General features: G+C 32.9%; 2 protein-coding genes across 3 annotated transcripts; one reads left to right on the top strand and one right to left on the bottom strand.

Moving 5' to 3' along the window:
* The first annotated feature begins 8,754 nt into the window (after window positions 1-8,754).
* LOC100797863 (uncharacterized) lies at window positions 8,755-13,079 on the top strand. 2 transcript variants are annotated; one of them, XM_014777861.3, is made up of 5 exons: window positions 8,755-9,164; window positions 9,778-9,846; window positions 9,943-11,705; window positions 11,855-11,990; window positions 12,327-13,079. In XM_014777861.3, exons 3-5 carry the CDS (start codon window positions 9,966-9,968, stop codon window positions 12,956-12,958), a joined length of 2,508 nt encoding a protein of 835 aa, XP_014633347.1. In that variant the 5' UTR covers window positions 8,755-9,164; window positions 9,778-9,846; window positions 9,943-9,965; the 3' UTR covers window positions 12,959-13,079. The 2 variants fall into 2 exon arrangements, with proteins under 2 accessions (XP_014633347.1, XP_006583385.1); XM_006583322.4 differs by having other exon boundaries at window positions 8,755-9,270.
* A 1,698-nt stretch (window positions 13,080-14,777) lies between these two features.
* Window positions 14,778-17,632, bottom strand: LOC100786040 (HAUS augmin-like complex subunit). The gene is made up of 6 exons (NM_001255429.2): window positions 17,233-17,632; window positions 16,794-16,926; window positions 16,565-16,699; window positions 16,088-16,211; window positions 15,189-15,326; window positions 14,778-15,088 (listed from the first exon to the last, which is right to left on the bottom strand). Exons 1-6 carry the CDS (start codon window positions 17,444-17,446, stop codon window positions 14,981-14,983), a joined length of 852 nt encoding a protein of 283 aa, NP_001242358.2. The 5' UTR covers window positions 17,447-17,632; the 3' UTR covers window positions 14,778-14,980.
* Between the last annotated feature and the right edge of the window lie 1,360 nt (window positions 17,633-18,992).

The raw sequence follows: 18,992 nt of genomic DNA, 5'->3' as shown, positions 1-18,992 counted from the left end.
CTCCTTGTAACATCCTGAAATTTTACTAACTGTAAATTGATGTTTAATGTATTTCTCGTGTTAATTGATTATGTGAAATTTTATTGATTTAGGTTGAAATTATGAGATTTCAAGTTTTACCTAAACTTATTTTGGTAAAACCACGATCCTGAACTCTTTAACCGTTGGATCATCTTCAAATTTGGACTGTGGATTCATAACCTATGTCTTCACATTTTGACCATTGAGATTTGCAAAACAACATTTTTTGACATATCGCTTAGCGTGAGAAGCATGCTAAGCGCAATTCCAACCCGAGAGGAATTGCGCTCAGCGCGAAATATTGCGCTTAGCACAAATCCTAACCCGAGAGGAATTGCAATCAATGTGAAAAGTTGTGTTTAGCGCCAAAAGTGGATTCCCACTTAGCGAGATGAGTTCGCTAAGCAAGATCTGCAAACTATAAATATGTTCTTCAGCGTGAAAAACACGATTTCATGTCTCTTTCTCTCAAAACTCTGTCCAAACAACCAGAGAAACTCCTTCTCCACCACCCACGACCACCGGTGCCCACCACAAGCCGCACCACACGGAGATGAACGCTTTAATCAGAGCAAAATCCTCAGAATCTACCTCAAGGATTCGGTGGAGGACAAGCTCCCATGTCTTTCTCTTAGTTAGTTTGAGCTTCTCTTATTGTCTCTTGTGTTTTAGGTACCGTAATAGGATTTTTTACACTCCCTTTAAAATACCCTTGAAAATGAGACGTTGTAAAAATTATATTTTTTTTATAAAATTGATGTTATTTTTGTGACCTTCGCTGAACTTCAGTCACATTGGCGTGATTGAAATTTCAAAATGACGTCTCTTTGTAGTAGAACCAGAAACACCCCTTGGCCCATTTTATTTTGACAGGGGTAATTGATCCCAAATGTTATTATTAACCTTGTTTTTTAAATCTATATTAAATTCCCTTTGATTTGGTATATAGAACTCTGCATTTGGACCGATTAGCGTGAATGAGAAAGGTCTTTGAGTGACGTAGAGAGGAGCTAACGGAGAGCTCACAATAGGTAATGAGAACTTATTATAATTTATGGCTTTGATACCATAATTGGGGTCAGGAAACCCAATTATGGGAATGAATTTTTGTCCCTGTGCATGCTAGTTTTCAAGAAAAACAATGTTTTTGACTAATGGGATGCAATACATCTGTTATTGATAAATGACACTATCGTTTTATTAAACTTATGATGTCTGAAGATCTGGGGAGCGTGGATCTCAGGCATGAAATTTATATGTATGTGTGTGTGGAATGTGATTACTGATGATGTTGTTATTGATGATAATAATTGATATAAGACGATATTGGTGTTTATAATAATATTGATATGAAATGATGTTATTATTGATGATAATAATTGATATGAGACGATGTTGGTTTTTATGATAATATTGATATGAAATGATGTTGTTATTGATGATAATATTGATAAAGAATGATGTTATTGGTAATATTATTGATTTGAGAATGATGTTGTTATTGATGATAATATTGAAATGAGATGATGTTGATGATGATAATGTCATTGAGATGAGATGATGTTGATGTTGATAATGACATTGAGATGAAATGTTGTTGATGTTGGAAATGTCATTGTGATGATGTATGTTGTGTGTGTACATGAGGGATGCAGTGACCATAATGGATATTCCTGATGGGAAAATAGAGTGGTTAAAGAGTTTTAAGCATTTCTAGATGGGGATGACTTATAATCTTTAATTATCCATGGTTAGTGCATTGATGATGCCCATGTTTCATACTTCATACTGAATGGAAATAGTATAAACTTTATCAGTAAGTACTTGTAGTTTCTCATGAGGGGAAATGCTTATACTAGGGGGCATGCCACTCAGTTTGGAACTCCCTTGAGACTCAGGTTGATCACCATGAGCGGGAGGGAGGGTGAGTTGTCTATGCACAACAAGGTGACTTCAACACTTGATGCCTAATATTCCTAAGTGAGAGTGTCATATGAACACGTTGACGAATGGTACTACATTGCATTTGAAAGTTGAGGTCAAGTGCATGTATCATACTGAACATGATTTATTGGAATTGTGGAAAAGTTGATGAATAGTTATTATTAAGTATATGTTGTATTGATTGATAATTGTGTATCAAACATGGTACTTGTTTTTTCTCTTACTAATGATGATTATTTGATAATTATCGGTTTCTTTTGTAATAAATTCACCCTTGCAATTTTTGTACTGTGTGATTGATACCCATGATGATCGTGAACCTTCATTCGTAGGAGCATGTGGACAGTAGTAGATTACGAGGAGTGAGATTCTTTTGTTGGAACTATCACGTTGACATGATGATGTTGGAATTATTTTGCGAGAGAGTTGTATTTTGTTAATCAACTCCTCTGTAACTTATTTTATAATTCTTTTTGAATTAAGGATGTAAATTATAAATTTAATTATATGTATGAACTAATTTACCTTCCTTCATATGAATGATGAGTACTAAGTTAATATATTTATATATATTCATTTAAGTATTTGTGCGTTGTTTGGTGAACGTATATCGCGAAAAATTTATTCTCATTTTTTATAAACAAATTAACAGAGTTTTCATAAAAAAATTAAAATTTACACGGTTTAGAATAATAATATCATAGCGATGAGGGGGAGCGGGGTTGTTACATTCTTTCCCCTTCCCTTGTGCGCACGACCCCCTTTACCACGATCCAACCACCATCGTGCCATCGCAAAGCCACCTCTATAACTTTGTCCACACCACACACCACTGCCATTGAAATAACAACGGAAATATAATTATGTTGAAACAATATAACAAAATCATATTTTTGTTGTTCATTTTTTCAACACCTCTTCTAATGAACAGAGAAAACATGATTCTGTTGTATAGTTATACCACAAAATTGTATTTTTGTTGTTACTTTTTTTACCCCTTTAATATAACAGAAACATGATTTTGTTATATAACTGTATCACGAAATCATGTTTCTGTTGTGTATTTTTTATTTGCACCCTCCATTACATAGAAACATGATTTTGTTATACAGTTATACAACGAAATTGTGTTTTTGTGCAAAGGACATTTTTTGAAAGAAAAAAAAAAGGTGTTAGTAGAGGCCATTAGCTATGACAATGGGGCCAATAGTAACTCTCATTGTTAGGCTATTGGACTTTGTATAGGCCCAAAATACAGGGTGGTGTAGACTAGATTGCATCCACATGATCAAGCATAATAGTGTAGACTAGATTGTATCGTCCAAGACTTTATAATTCTTATATCAACCCTTCTATTCTTACGACACTGTTGTTATTTATTTATTTGCCCAAGACTTTATAATTCTTATATCAAAATCAAACTCCTCAACCATAACCTACACTGCCTGTCCCCTCCACGCTCCTTCTAAGCCAGAATTCAGGGAAAGCTATAAGTGGGGAATCAACCGTTGAATTTAGCAATAGTACGTCTTATTCAATAAGTTTACAAGTTACAGTTGTTCTAAGTTTTTACACAAAGCATTGGTCATTGGCCAACCTTTAGCCATTGAACTAAGGATAGCCACAACAAAAATATTAAACAATCATTATTGACTTATTAACAACCACCTTGTTTGGCTTTAATGATCAGCAGTGAAATTCCTAAACCTCTCTGACTATCATTATCTTAATTACCCATGATTATTTTACAATTTTAAATCATTTCCCTCATATGATTCACATGCTGCCTCATGGAAAGACGGAGCTCCAAATTAATAATTTAATTATGTAATTAACAATAAATTTCATAAATGCATACATTATGTAACATATCCATACACTTACATAAAAACAATGAAAGCCTACAAAAGTATCAAATCGAGCATTGAGTGGACAAGCTAGATACCAAGATGTCTCATTCCAACACTCATCATGGGTCACAAAAATACAAGGAGCAGCAGAAGCTGGCTTTTTATTGTTTTTTCTTTGTGCGAGTGGGACCATGTGTATGAGAATCCGTGTTCACCATCATTCAATCCAGTTAAGAGTTTTTAAACATTCTTTTTCACTGTTCCCTTCCTCTCATAATAATTATCTAACAAGATAAAAAAAATTATTTTAAAATAATAATTATTTTATTTTTTTAATATATTATTAATTATTTTTTACTTATAAAAATAAATTAATGATAATAAAATTAATTTTATAAAATTATTATTCTCTTTTTATTTATTAATTTTTCTTAATTTTCATAAAATAATTTAGGATGACAAGTATAATGGAAGAGAGGAAGTATAATTTTTTATTTTATTTTGAAATTATTCTTATTTGTCTCTTTGATCATGCACACTTGCCTGCTTGCCCCTTGTCCCATATTATAATTTTTGAGTCAAACAAACAAATTCATGCAAATGTATTTCATGCAGCATCTCTGCACAAGCTCCATTTGACAAGACACAATGGTACTCAACACATTGCATGGCAAATGTTACCACCTATCCTTCTTCTAAATTTAAATTTCAAATTTTGTAGATAGGGATTTTGAAGGCGTTTTTCTATAGATGTGAGAGAAACTTTGGACATCAAAAGAGAATTGCTTTGTTTATTCTGAAATTATTTAATGAAAGGGGTTGGTAGCTAATTAGCTATTGTGTTGTGACCCATCTATATACTATACTACCCACTACACTAGTCTTCCTTTTGTCTTGATTGTCACACTGAGATACGTATTTGCTAAAATCCATGATATCATATTGGTAACATTTAATTAACCACAAATTTAAAATTAAAGATACTTTCCTCTTTCATGCTTTCACTCCATTTGCTTAACCGCCAGAAGTAGACAGAACATGAAAATTTTGAATTAGATGATGGGGGTTTGATAAGGAAAAGTTAACAGTGTAAAGCAGAAAATAGTGGTTGTATTTAGTAGCGAAAAGGCTACACTCATTTTAGTATTGAACACCATAATTGAGGAATGGGCCAAGCTTACACGTCAATTTTTGTTTTCCTTGTTTGTCTAAATCCATTTCAGTTGCAATTACAGTCACTTTTTCCCCATCGCTGTAATTTTTGCTTTTATAAAACAATGTCCGTTCATGAGGCGGGAAGTGCAAACACTTTCTTAAAATATTGCCTTGGGATAACATAATTGATACCATTTATTAGTGGTAAATTTGTAATCTTATTTAGATAATCGAGATGTTTTTGTTTTTTATTTATTTATGCATATGTTTGTAAAGAGTATATGCAATTGTTCACTGTGACTAACCCCTTCAGAGAATTGAAGACACTGGCCTTCCTTTCAACTACTTTATTGTTTTTTACAATTCATATGTTGATCAATTGCTTAAACAAATCCACTTTATTGCTACTCGGACTAATCACTCTTTAGTACCAAGATGTTCTTTTATTAATATTAATATTATTTTACAAATACTCTTGTTAATTTGGATTTTTATATCTTTATTAGGGGCCTTACGGTGTAGTGAGGTTTCACTAGTAAATTAATTTTTTTTAAGTTGTACGAAAAAAAAAGTACTTTGATGCTTGAATAAATAATAATTAATTAGGTATAGACGATTATTGAATTGCAACTACCATAATTCTGAGCTCAGTTTGTCGGTTTAAGTGTCTTGCTTAAGAGTACCGGAGCATTGAACTCTAAGTTGTACCCTTTTTTAAAATAACAAACACTGTCTTCAATTCAAATTTACAACCAAACAAGGAAAAAAAAAACTGGTGAGATTCAGTTACATTTATTATAGGGACCAAGTGCAGAGTTGTGAAATACAACAAGAGTCCTGTGACTGAATTTAAAAAAAAAATAGCCATTTGAATAGCTTGTTTGAGCCTTGAGGGTACCAACTGACAGGTGTAAAATACAGGTGAAGTTCAGTCGAAGGGTGAAAACTTCGAATTGATTGTAGATAGTGACTTATTTAGGGAAACAAAACCTGGTGGTAATTAGAGTTTTTTGTATGAAAATGTAAAACTTTTTTTTAACAAAAAAAAAACTTTCTCTTATTTATTTTCTATGGTTTCTTATGATATTGAATACATTGGGTTAGACTAAGTTTTATTAGTAAACATATACTAATAAGGTGTTTATATGGAATTTTCAAATTTAGAATAACTGTGTGTTTGAATTTTGATACAATTCTAGTGAAAGATTAACATGCATCACACTAAAGCTAATTTATAATAAAGCTTCAACGTCTTTATATATGTAAAGAATTTGACACGAAAAATATTACATACATGTGTTTATTAATTGAAACCAGACATGTATTGTGGTCACTAATGTAAAAATGCAATATACTAAATTAATGTTTTGATTAAATGTTTCTTTTGTATTATTTTGTAAAAATTGTACAGTATTACTTGCCGGCAAATTTCCCGTGGTATGTTGTTAATTATTTAGGGACTTTTGGTTGGTTGATTTAGCTACTTGTCATTACTTATTATTTTAATATATATGCTCTGCAAAATGACGAAACAATTTTATAGGTATGAATCACTGTGCATGACAACATGCAATTAGGAATTTTTCAACATTAAAGATGTGGGTGGGGTTATATGTCTTTCAACTAATACAATACTTAGTACTTAGTAGTAACACTTCACCTTTAATGAATATTATTATAAGTGGTACAAAGGTTCATATGAGGTGTGTGAACAATGAATTAATGGATTGGTTTGCTTTCGGTTCGGTGAACCAAATGCCCTCATCAAGCCTTTGTCAAACAAAAACAGGTCTACGCACAAGTTTTTCAGTCCTCTTTTATGTTTTATTTTTCTTAAATTTGTTTTTTTGAATTACAAATTATAAAGTTTACAGAAAAAAGTTTTTTTTATGATACATAATGTATCCTCCTCTACCAAAGATAATTCTACTTGAACCGAATAAAATTATTATAAACAATAAAATTTTTGCAACAATAAAACTATTCCTTTAAAATATTTAGTACATTTACATATTTATGTGTTTACTAATGAAAATTAATTATTAGTATTTTTTATATAAGAAAGAAAATAATTGCATATCTATAATTAAACTTGAAACTATTAGTCCGTTAAACTAGAACAACATCATATTAATTGATGTAAGTTTTGGGGATGCAAGATAAAAAAATTAAATCAAATGTGAGAAAGGAAATGTTACAAAAGTATATAAAAAAAAAAACATTTCTCCAAATTTACCGATGGAAAACTAGTTTTCATAGGATGATTGAGATTGAGACCATAAGTCAAAAAATTTAATACAAATAATTCCTTCATATTAGCATTAAATCTTGAGAATTTGGTTAGCAGATGGAGTTATATGCCGGCAAATTTAGACTTTAGTTGCCGCGTAGGGACAAGTGGATCTTTAGTAATTAAGAATTCACCCAGACAAGCATTTGACTAACAACAGAAAGTTTTAACAATTATAATACTTTTCTTTTTATATTTACTTATTACACACGAATTATGTTTATCACACACACATATATATGTAACCAGTGACTAAAAAATTCAATAAAAAATAATTATAATAAAATTAATTAAAAAATGTTACAATCAAGAAGGATTTGATTAGTGATACAAAGGGGCTAAAAACCAAAATCAGAGATTATATATTGAATAAAACTAGGAGCTTGATCAAACACTATTATCACATAACTAGATTGAAGACCATATTTTTGCAAGAAAATCAGCAACTTGTTTCCCTCTCTAAAGACATTTCATAATTTTTAAGAATCTGCTGGCGGATTTGTCTTTTATTCAAATTTTAATTTTAAAACAACTTAAAAGTTTAAACTATATTTCAACTCACGTTGATATGTGGTGACCAATAAAAAAAGTCACATTAATATGTAACATTTGTGACTCTTATTTAAAGTTAAATAAATCTAAATCATTAAATGCAATTGATATATATATATATATATATATATATATATATATATATATATATATATGAATTTTAACTAATGCGATTAAGAGTTCGATTACTAAGTCCATGTATGTTACTTTTAAATAGATTTCAATACTTAATGGTTATTCTTAGTTTCCATCTAATGGATACTTATATATTTCATTAAAACTTATACATTTCATTAAGAATAACGATAATTTATTTTTCAATACCAAGATAAACACAACTTAGTAAAACTAGTAATAATTATTAATTAGGTTAAGATGGATTGCTCATTTCCTAGTTTTTTTTTATATTGTCGTTTGTATCAATTATTATCTGCATCTGCAGTATTTTAAGACACTTTTTTTATGTCAAGCTACGCGACAAAAGATAATAATAAAACCTTCGATTCACATAAAATAAAGAAATAAGAAATAAGAAGTAGGAGGCAAGGTTCAATAGTTCCTTCTATTCAATAATTCACAGTATATCAAAAACATTTTATTAATATATGAATACCGTATGCACTATGCTAGCATTTAGCATGCTTCAGATGTCATATTACTATAATCTCATTAATAAAAAAAAATGTCATATTATAAAGCCAATCATTTACGTATGACAGCAGATAACGAATTTAACCTTAATCAATGGCCCCTAGCTGACCAATCTCAATCTTCATAACAGTAAAGTGCCGTGAAGACCAGGTTTCTAACTACATTATTTATTAATTAATTCATTTTCAAAAAGTGCCTCATAAAAACACCCTTTTTGTGGTAATTTGATTTTTAAAATAATAATAATGACATGATAACTTTAGAAGAAAAAGAAGTACCAATTTTTTTTTTGTTTTCATCAACTGGTTTGCGTGGAGCCATTTTTCCACTCTGTGACTGTCTGACCCGGGTGCTTTTGAAACAGGTTTTGCTTTGCTTCTTTGGCACTCTGCAACCATTGTGTACTACCAAAGCCATTTGCTGCCATTTTTCACATCATAATCTTTCAGTGATTTTCTTGTCTCAAAACAAAATCCTTTGAACAATACTAAGACTCTAAGCAGAAACACACACACACACACAATTTTTATTTTTTTTTGGAAGCTCAATGTTACTACTATCTATCTACCCTTCTCACAATCACAAAGTCAATGCTCCCACTTAACTGTTTTGTTTCTCCTATGTGGATCTGAGTCTCCTTCTTGCACCTCATTCCCTTGGATGAAGCTTCTCTAAACCTTCCTGGCTTCCTCACCGTAAATGTAACTTCTGTTTTTTCTTAATGTTTTCTTTGTTTTTCATGAGTTTCTCATCTGGGTTTGGGATTGGTGCTGCTGATAGTGATGAACAGTTGAAACAAAATCAAGGGTAAGTGTAGCATGAAACCATGAATTCTTACTTATTTTTGGATTCAACTGTTGCATTTTTTTACTTCTTTGTTGTGAGTTTTGAGGATGAAAACTGGGGATGGTGAATGTTTGGTTACATCATCAACTCTGAGGAGAAACAAAAAAAAAAGTGTATTTTTTTATTAATCTTGAGAAGAAAAAATGGAGTATGAATCACAAAAATATTTAAGCTTGCCATTGGATTAGTGAAAATTATGATTATGAGTGATTAAAGTTAGAGTTTTTGGCATCATTTCAAAGTTGGGTCCATTCTGATTTCGGTGGAGAATTACTTACAGATCTCCAACTCTCTTTCTGTGCTTGCTTCATGAATCCAATTAGAAACATGTGCAAATAGTTTAATTTTCAATATTCGAGTGTGCTAATGATCGAGACCGTTTGTTTGTTTCTATGTTGATCTACCTGCTTTGTTTTGCTAGAATTGTTGTTTTGATGAGGACTAATTAATTAATTGGACATGTTTCAGTGGGACAACAAAAAAGCCTTATTTTTGTCTGATGTAGACAAACTGTGAGATCCTAGAGGACAAGACCATGTAAGTCTTCTGTGACATTTTAATAACAATTGGCATTTGTTTTGGTTGTTAGAATATTACTAGCCTCCCAGTTTGTTGATGAAATTTCTGTGACAGAATATCCCCCTCAAGACTCAGTCATGTATAGACCATTCATGACATGTGATGATCCAAAAGGGGTTGTTGAGTGTGGGGCAATAAGGAAATACAGAACCAGTTCTCAGAAAATGAAGGAAAAGACAAAAAATAGGAGGCCGGCTGAGACATCCTTGGCAAACAAACAAGACAAAGAAGAGAAGGTTTCAAAAGGATCTACAGAAAGGTCTTTTGATCCATCATCCTTGCAGCTCATGGAGGTATCCAGAGGGGCTCAAAGGTTGAACAACATGATTGATTCATGGTCTAGGGGTCTTAGGTATGATGGAAGGTCTGAAGATATAGCAAAAGATTTGCTAAAAGGGGCTCTTGACCTGCAAGAGTCTCTACTAATGCTTCGGAAGGTGCAAGAGGCTTCACAACACATGGCTAGTTTGAAGAGAAGACAAAATGAAAAACCGGAAAGAGGCAAATTTGATGCCAAGGTGATTGATAGAACTACACATTGTGATCATTTTGGTGAACAGAGTTATCCAATGGGGTTCCAAAGGCGTTGGCCTTCAGCTGATGGTTCTTCAAGTAGTTGCAATGAGGAGCTTAAGAAAGTGATCAAAGAGAGCCTGGTTAGGCAAAATTTGTTCACAACCACTGAAGGGTTGGATTCAGCATCCACATTCCGCTCTACAAACTCAAGCCAGTCTTCTGTGGCTTGGAATGATAGGCTTTCTGATTCTTCTTCGTTCTCACCAACAACTTCAAGGAGAGAAAGAGGATCCAATCTGGTTGCCAAGCTGATGGGTTTGGAAGAAGCCTCTTCAAGATCATTTCCAGCTGTTATACAGAAACAGTTGGAGAGTCCAAAGATTCTGAATCACAAGAGGCCTGTATCTGACATAGATATGCCTAAGGTAAGAAAAAATGTTGGGAAGGTTAATCTAGAACATAAGATGACCTTGAAGGAAATTCTTGAGACTACTCATTTCAATGGACTTTTAAAGAGTCCTGTCAGAGAGCCTAAGGTTCAGGTCCATCATTCCATTGATCCACATTACAAACATTTTGGTGATTTACCTCCCATTGTACTTATGAAACCTCGGTGTACTCCATATCGAGAATGTGTGAAAAGTTATGAGCATGTTGTTCCTCCAGAAGAGTTATCCCTTAGAAATCTAAAAGCAAAATTTGTCCCTTCCAAAGTATTCCAACACAGAGAAGGCTCAACCACCAACATGGGAAAGAAAATGGAAGAACATGTATCCAAAAGGCTTGCCAAAGAGGAAAGAACTAAGCTCCTCAGCGAGGTTGTGGAGCTGAAGGAAAAAGAAATCAAGCCTATTGAAAATGAGAAAGCTCCAGGAGGTAAGGTAAAACTGCATAGTCATGTCAGTCACAAATCACATGTAAATGAAACTGTTGATAAAAAAGCTAAGGTAAAGACCATTACCACTAGTAAAAAGCTATCAGAAAAGGAGGCTTCAAAACCCAAACAACAACAACAACAAAGCCTTATCCCACGCGGTGAGGTTCCAAAACTCAAAGTTGTGACGAAATCTCAAGATCAAGGAGAAATTAGCTCTACAAGTACAAAGTTGAGGAAGCCACAAAGTGGGTCCAGAATTGACAAGAATGAGATTCCCAACAGGAAGACCACTGCTTCAAATTCAAACACCATCTCAAAACCAAAGAGTCAAAAGATCAGTAATACCAATTCCAAGGAGCAGAAAAAGAATCAGATGAAGAAGCAAAAGCCTGCTGTTGCTGAGCCTGAAGCGGCTAAACCAGTTGTAAGTTTACTTTTGCTCTCATTTTTTGTCTCTAGTGAATGTAACAGTATTGAACCATCTGTAAGAAAATTGAGTTTGGGTTAGTAATCCATGAATGAAGGCCTTAAATCTGAATTTTAATTCATTATTCTTCTGAACGGGATGAACAGTTAGGACCAGAAGAAGCAGATAGTCTTGATGTTTCTTGTAAAGATGATTGCCCTGAGATTAGAATAATCACTACAATAACAGATGATCTTGCGGTGGAGCATGAAGAAGTAGATGCATCTGCAAATAAGATTAGAGGTAAATTTCTCTCAAGTTAGCATCATTAGTGCCACATATTAAATGATTACATGATGAGAGGTTATGCATGTAATGTTTTTGAGAAAAAAAAGTATGGATAAACAGCTCATATATAAAGAGAAAATCGTCTATAGTCTATACATCGATGGTAAGTTTATTGGCCTGTACAATAACTACCTTAAAAGTCATACCTACCATGATTTCTATAGTGTAATTTTTTTTGCACCAAGAGTGCATGGATATAAAACTCAACTAAATCATAATTTTCTTCATGAATCATGACATAGCAGGTATATCTTTACATAACTTATATATCTTCCTTTTGATATATTGCAGAAATTTGTGAGCAAAGCCAGGGTTCTTCAAGTGATGATATTTTGATGCTTAAGTCTGAACATGAAAATGATTCTATCCCTGCTGAGGAAGCTCATAGCATCACCAATATCAGTGAAACCGATCGTGAGCCTGACAAAGACAGTTCTGAGCTAAAATATTTGCTTCTAACTAGTCAGTCATTTATTGGACATGCAGAAGAGCTCCTCAATCTTGATGTTGACTGTCCCAAGATCCTACCAAGAAGTAAAACTAAGGAAATAGCCAATCTCAGACTTTATTTAGATTGTGCAAATGAACTCACTGAGCGAAAAAGCCTTCAGGGGACACAAGCAGTTCACCCTTTGTTGCTAACTTGTGCAGGGCATTCAAGATATCACATCTCTTTAGGGAGGTTGGTTGATGAAGTCTATAGTGCCATTGAGCATCTAACATCTTACAGTGAAAAACTAGCTTCAGATAATATCTATGCAATGATGGAGAGAGATATAAAGAGCAACAATGGACTGATAAACGGAATATGGAACTGGGGTTGGAGGCATGGATTTTCCGCAGATGAAGCTGAGCAAGTTGTCAATGAAGTAGAGAACCTAGTTTTAGGTGAATTGATTGAGGAGGTAATTGTAAATTTATGATTACATATTTTGAGACATGTATACAGCCTTTAGATATCAGCATCTTCACCTTGTATATAAGGAGTCATTCAATTGATAAAAGAAAGAAGAGTTGAACCCCTTGGCTGCAGAAGTCGCATAATTTTGCTATGAACAGCTTTTTGTCTTAGAATAATACTATTTTCAATCCTGAATATAAGAAACAATTATCTAATTCATCAAGATCAATAAAAGTAATCATATTAGTTAATTTATCATAAATTTTAATTATATTCCATGACTATCCATGATTACTTTTCAAAAGATAATTTTTCAACCAATAAGCTTACCTTGTTTTATTGATAGCTCAATAAAGACGCCACTTTTATGGGAAAATGAATGTAATCATTAGGGATAAAAAATAAATTTAGCAAGAAAAAATTACCTTTTGTTTCTGATATATGGGATGGAAGTGGATGGAAGTAGTATAATGATACTCATGCCATTGGATTACCTATATTGCACATGCTAATTTCAAGCTATTGGAAAATGTGGAAAAGAGATGGAATTATAGGCATGCAACTTTAATCAATTACTATTTTCTAGGGTGACAATGTGTTTAGCTCTAACCCGAATTGAAACTATTAAAAAAATAGATCACGATGCATGAAGATAGAAGATATATATATCATTTGAGTCTTTGTAATGCATGAATGCTCATATTTTATTACCCATTAAAAAATATGGGTTGAGTGGTATATTGAATTTTGATTTATTTTGTCAATCAGATTAGATTCGAACCAACTATTTAGTATAAAAAATACTTTTCAAAGCATTTCAAATTTTCAATATAAACCATAATTATTTTAATTACTTTAATGATTTTAGAGTAAATGTATCTAAGCCCATTACCTGGACCCGTCTCACGCAGGAATTTGGTCTTTAATGCTCATCATCCTAGAGTTCTCAAAATCGGGTCTTGGATCCAATCTCATATTGCACGTGTAGCCTAAACCAATAAGCATGGCAATTGAATCTCTTACAAATTTTAATTTTACTAGATTTAATTTTTCAACAAAAAACATTAATTTGAGTTTTTATAAATTTAAAAATAGTTTATAATTTTTAAATGATTGCATGACAAGTCGATATCCCTGTGAAAGAAATACCATAAAAGGTGCCATTATTAATTGTATGCCACATCACGTCACTATTTAATAGTGATATGATTTTTTTTAAAATACTATTGTAATTAAGGTTTTACTTTTCAGTCAAATTTCGAGGTAATTAGAAGTCTTTAAAAATAAACAAAAATCATTTGAATCATATAAATAAAAGCTTAAAATATATAATAAAATTTTGATTATTTGAAAAAAAAAATGTTAAGACATGACTTAATTATAAAGAATATAAAAGAAATTGTTCTTTCTCTGAATCCCAATTTAAATTGATTATTGTAAATCTAACATAATTTATAAGTGTTTCACAAATATGAAGATTTGTTATAGGAGCAAGAGGTTGTTGTAGGTCAGTGGGTTAATAGCCTTTTTTTTTTTTTAGTAAATATAGGATTTCATTCCAGCTTTTTATTTGTACTGTAATTTGTGCTTTACCATTATTAATGAAAGTTGTTCCTCTGCAAAATGTGTTTAACACTCCTCTTAGGGCTAAAGGCTCTTGTGATCTTAGGATGACTACTACAGTACTACTACTACCAAACATCATTATTATTGAGTAAACATGATATTGCAACTAACATAACAGTATTGTGTGCATAGCAAGGTTCAGGATTCTCTGCAATTGTGATACTCACCATTCAAAATTTTGATTTTAAGATAAAATATGAAAGAATCAAAGAATTATATGCAACAATTTTTCCTGAGAATTGAACGATGACTGCATGATGTGCAATTTAAAATACAACTGCACCTGATCCCATTCAATCCAAGCAAAGCCAACTTACGTAACACACTTCTCCATACACATCTTTAGCAAGGTTGAAAAATAGAATCTTAAAAGCAAGCAAATTTACAAAAAAACAAAAAAAAAAACTATAGTACTATATCACTCAGAACTAGCAAGAGCTGACTGCAATACATCTTCAAGATACTTCTCAGCATCGGCATACTGCCTCTTCTTATCCTCAATTGCTAAGGCAGCCAAAGCTTTATCCTGGACAATCCCAATCAACAGAAATGTAAGAATAAACACAACGTAGTTTTAAAAGAGTCAAGAATTATAACAAACAGAAAGCATGTAAAAAATGAAATACCGGAGGCAAATCTTGGTAACTCCTCAGAGTATCAAGGATGGGCTTAGTCTTCTTCTCTAACTCCTTTCTATGCTCAGCCATCTCAACCAAAATCCCATGGCTAACCTCTGGGGTATAACCAGAACGATCCAGCATTCTCTGCACCAAATGTTATTTAGCATGTAAAAAGATAAGAATCAGAAGTATAAAAAAAACATGATAGAATAACATGAAGAGTACAACAATTCAATGTTATTTATTAATTTATTAATGGTGGCAGGGGCACATGGCAGTTAGCCAAAAATCTGTCATAAATATCAGTGACTGCAGCCAACGAGGAAATGAGAATGTTAAGATGAATGTGTGATCATACAAGAAAAGAGAGAATCCGAAATGACGTTATACAAGAGAATATTGGTGTAGCACCCATTGAGAAAAAGATGATAGAAAATCGGTTCAAGTGGTTTGGATATGTACAAAGAAGGCTACAAGAGGTGTCAGTTAGAAGAGTATATTACATGGATTTTAGCACAGGAAAAAGGAGAAGAGGGAGATCGGAAAGGATGTTGAAGAAAATCATCAAGGGAGATCAAAAAAGGAATCATAATATCAGAAGAAATAAAATTTGATCAAAAGTGCACAAACTCAAGGGATAATATATCATAAGCATCATAGTATAAAAGAGGTTTAATGGGTATGGGATTATTGCTTTTTCCTCAACGACTAAAGATTTCTACAACATTTTCTGGTTGTTCTCATTCCCATCCTTTTCTTTTCTCTATTTATATCTCTTGTGTGCTAAAGATAAATCCACATCCAACCCAATATATCATATACATTCCCAACATATATCTCACCTCGAAGATCTTATTTATCGAGCATCCCTCCCCCCACAAGGAGGAAAAAAAAAGACACCATACCTTGTAGTTGTCACATTGTTGGTTGTACTGTCTTTCTTTAGCAGCCATTACTTTTAAGTTTGTCTCCCAACTTTCCTTCTGAGCCTCACATGGAGCAACCTCGTCTTCTAACTGAGCAAGTGTTCTGCATAAAAATTACTTCATGCAAACTTAGCAAAATAACCGATAACAAGAGAGTATATTATGCCAAAAAGCTGAATATAATATCTGCGGAGACATCATGTAATGCAGCTGCAATATCTCAGTTGCAGTGGGCGTAACAACTGCATTAGGTCGTGATTGCCACAATGCAACCAAAACTTGCAAGGCAACTGCAATGTAAAACACATCATGAATACATAAAAACACTCAATTACATAGTTTTATATTGCAGTTTTGGTGGCTTCCACAACACCACACCTACAATTATATACCTACAATTTTCTGCAATTTTGACAATAGAATTTAAAGCCCTGCTTAGCTAATTTGAAAATGTACCTTTTTAAATATGTTAGCCTAGCTATGGCCTTTCTGGTATAATCAAGTAGAAGCTTGGATTCCTTGTTCACTTCGGCCCTTTTTTCCTCCACTTCAGTCTTCCTCAAGGAAATATCACCCATTGCCACAAGAAAGCTAAACACAGATTCCAGGGGTGAGTTCAATATTCAAACTTCAAATATTGATGCAGAAACAAAAAACAACAATGGTGAAAGTAAACAAAACACACCTACTCATTTCAGTATCTCTTATATTCAACAAGTTGGCCACATTCGCAAGAACTTGTGCGGATGTAACCACATTAGAAGGCAAGCTCTCCTGTGCCAATCCCAAATTCTCCAAAATCTCCCTAATCCTTGCAGCTGCAATATCAAATCATAATCGGCATCGATGGTTTTAAAAATTGACAATGCTCAAATGTTTCCACGGCTGAAGGCTATAATTTTTAACTAATTGGATATAACTTATTCAATGTTTCATAAGTGTCTCGATAATTATATCTGGGATTTACCAAATTATGACATTGAGACCAAAACCAAAACCAACAACTTCCGATACAGAATTTTAATTTTTTTTTGGTGAATTACAATACAGAATTTGAAATCCAACTAAAATTGCATCGTGATCAAGCAATGCCTATGGTCAAATACCCTAACCCTAACCCTAACCTTGGGATCGGTACTCGGAGGCCTTGAGGCGGAAATCGCGAGCAACGAGGCGCGCGGCTTCGTCTTTGGATTTGGAGAGAGTCATGAGATGGTTCAAATGCTTGACGCTGCGCGGCGTGTATTCGAATTCCGGAACGGATTTCCCAGCGCCTTCGAACGTCTTCACCAGCCACTCCTTCACTTCTGCCATAGCCTCTTTCTCGCCCCCACTCATTCTTCTTCTCAAAGGAACCAACCAACCAATAAAACAAACGTTAAATCTGAATTCGAATACACGCCGTTAAATCTCAAAGGAAACCAACCAATGATCAAAAGTTTCTACTTTCCTTGTTTCAGTCGCGCGTTACGGTGAACAAAACTTTCAAATTTGAATTTTTATTCAATGACTAAATATCCAAATCGTTCCTTCAATTTGTGAGTATTTGTTGTAGTTAAGTGAGGATAACCCATGATTATATATGCATCAATTATATCACATTATATTTATTTTTTAAGTAGAGATAATGTCATAATATGTTGGGGATTATAACAATAATACAGTTAAAAAATTTCTTCTCTCCCTTTCTCCCTCTTCACTTGAGCTCTTTCAAGAACATTTATTTAACTTTCAAATGACTTCATCATTAGGATTAGTACTAAAATCTGTTATCTACGTTGTTGTTGGCTACACGAATATTCCTTTTGTTGTGATGGAGACTAGGTGGCCCAACGTGTTAGACGCTAGTATTGTTAGAAACGAGATGACATTAATTTGGGGTACACTAAGATATACCTAAAAGTGATCTTGAAACACCTTAAGTTTGGGATAATGATGTTGTTGTTAAAGGATGGAATGTAAGGTTTTCATTTACGAGAAATGGGGGGGGTGTGTTTATAATAATATAATATCCCAATGATGTTTGATTCTAAAGTTTTCATTGTTGAATTCTATTTGTGATTTGATTGCAAAATCAAAGCAATTGTGATCTTAAAACCTTTCACAAATCCAACGAGGGAGGCTATGATTTGAAAAGGAGAAAATGGATTTTGCAAAGAGATGAGATCCATAGGAGCCCCGAAGACTTTATTTTGCTAAATCTCTAGTCTTTTGTTTTTTACTACTTCAATTTTTATTTGGTTTGTTTTTTATTGATTGCAAACCTCATAAGGATGATATTTCTTCTTCTTCTTCTTGGAGGCTATCAATCTGGGTGGAGATCATCGTGAAAAAGAGGAAGAAGAAGAAATATAAAAGAGAAAGAGAGAGAAAAGAAGGCTTGTTGTGCTGGAAATCACCTTTGACAACAATGAGTTATGATCACAGTTTTGTTTGCATCAAGGCAGGAAGTCCAATATAAAACATCCATTCAACATATCAATGACATGCAAGAGGAGGAAGTATCAACATAGCATCACTATCGTAGAAGAATAATCACAATTTTGTTCTTATTAATGTGTTTTCTTCCCATATCTTTTTTTTTTATAGATAATAAGATTTTTTTTAAAAAAAGTTTTCTATAGTAATATATCAAATTTATGTTTCTTAGGAAAGTTGCAGAGGATAAGGAGCCAAGCACCAAACAAAGTAATGTTGGAACTCCATGTCAAATTGCTTGATTAGATAAATCACTATAATTTAAAAAGTATTTTTCTTTTTTAATTTTAAAGTTCCAAACTCCCATTACTCTCTATCTTGACTTTTTTCTATAAATAAATCACTATTGTGCTAATGCATTTTTATTGTGTTATATAAATTTCAAGTTCAGGCAAATACAATTTTT

Source organism: Glycine max, chromosome 7 (genome assembly GCF_000004515.6).
Source record: "Glycine max cultivar Williams 82 chromosome 7, Glycine_max_v4.0, whole genome shotgun sequence".
NCBI classification, from domain to species: domain Eukaryota; kingdom Viridiplantae; phylum Streptophyta; class Magnoliopsida; order Fabales; family Fabaceae; genus Glycine; species Glycine max.
Note: the sequence above shows the minus strand (reverse complement) of the source record. Positions and strands in the feature narration are given on the sequence as shown.

Bases quoted from the DNA above. Each gene is read 5' to 3' on its own strand.
- LOC100797863 (XM_014777861.3), top strand. From the start codon at position 9,966: ATGTATAGACCATTCATGACATGTGATGATCCAAAAGGGGTTGTTGAG. The intron at 11,706-11,854 runs GTAAGTTTACTT...CGGGATGAACAG, and splicing joins CTGAAGCGGCTAAACCAGTT to TTAGGACCAGAAGAAGCAGA. The intron at 11,991-12,326 runs GTAAATTTCTCT...GATATATTGCAG, and splicing joins ATCTGCAAATAAGATTAGAG to AAATTTGTGAGCAAAGCCAG.
- LOC100786040 (NM_001255429.2), bottom strand. From the start codon at position 17,446: ATGAGTGGGGGCGAGAAAGAGGCTATGGCAGAAGTGAAGGAGTGGCTG. The intron at 16,927-17,232 runs GTTAGGGTTAGG...TTGATATTGCAG, and splicing joins CTCCGAGTACCGATCCCAAG to CTGCAAGGATTAGGGAGATT. The intron at 15,327-16,087 runs GTATGGTGTCTT...CATTTGGTGCAG, and splicing joins AACAATGTGACAACTACAAG to AGAATGCTGGATCGTTCTGG.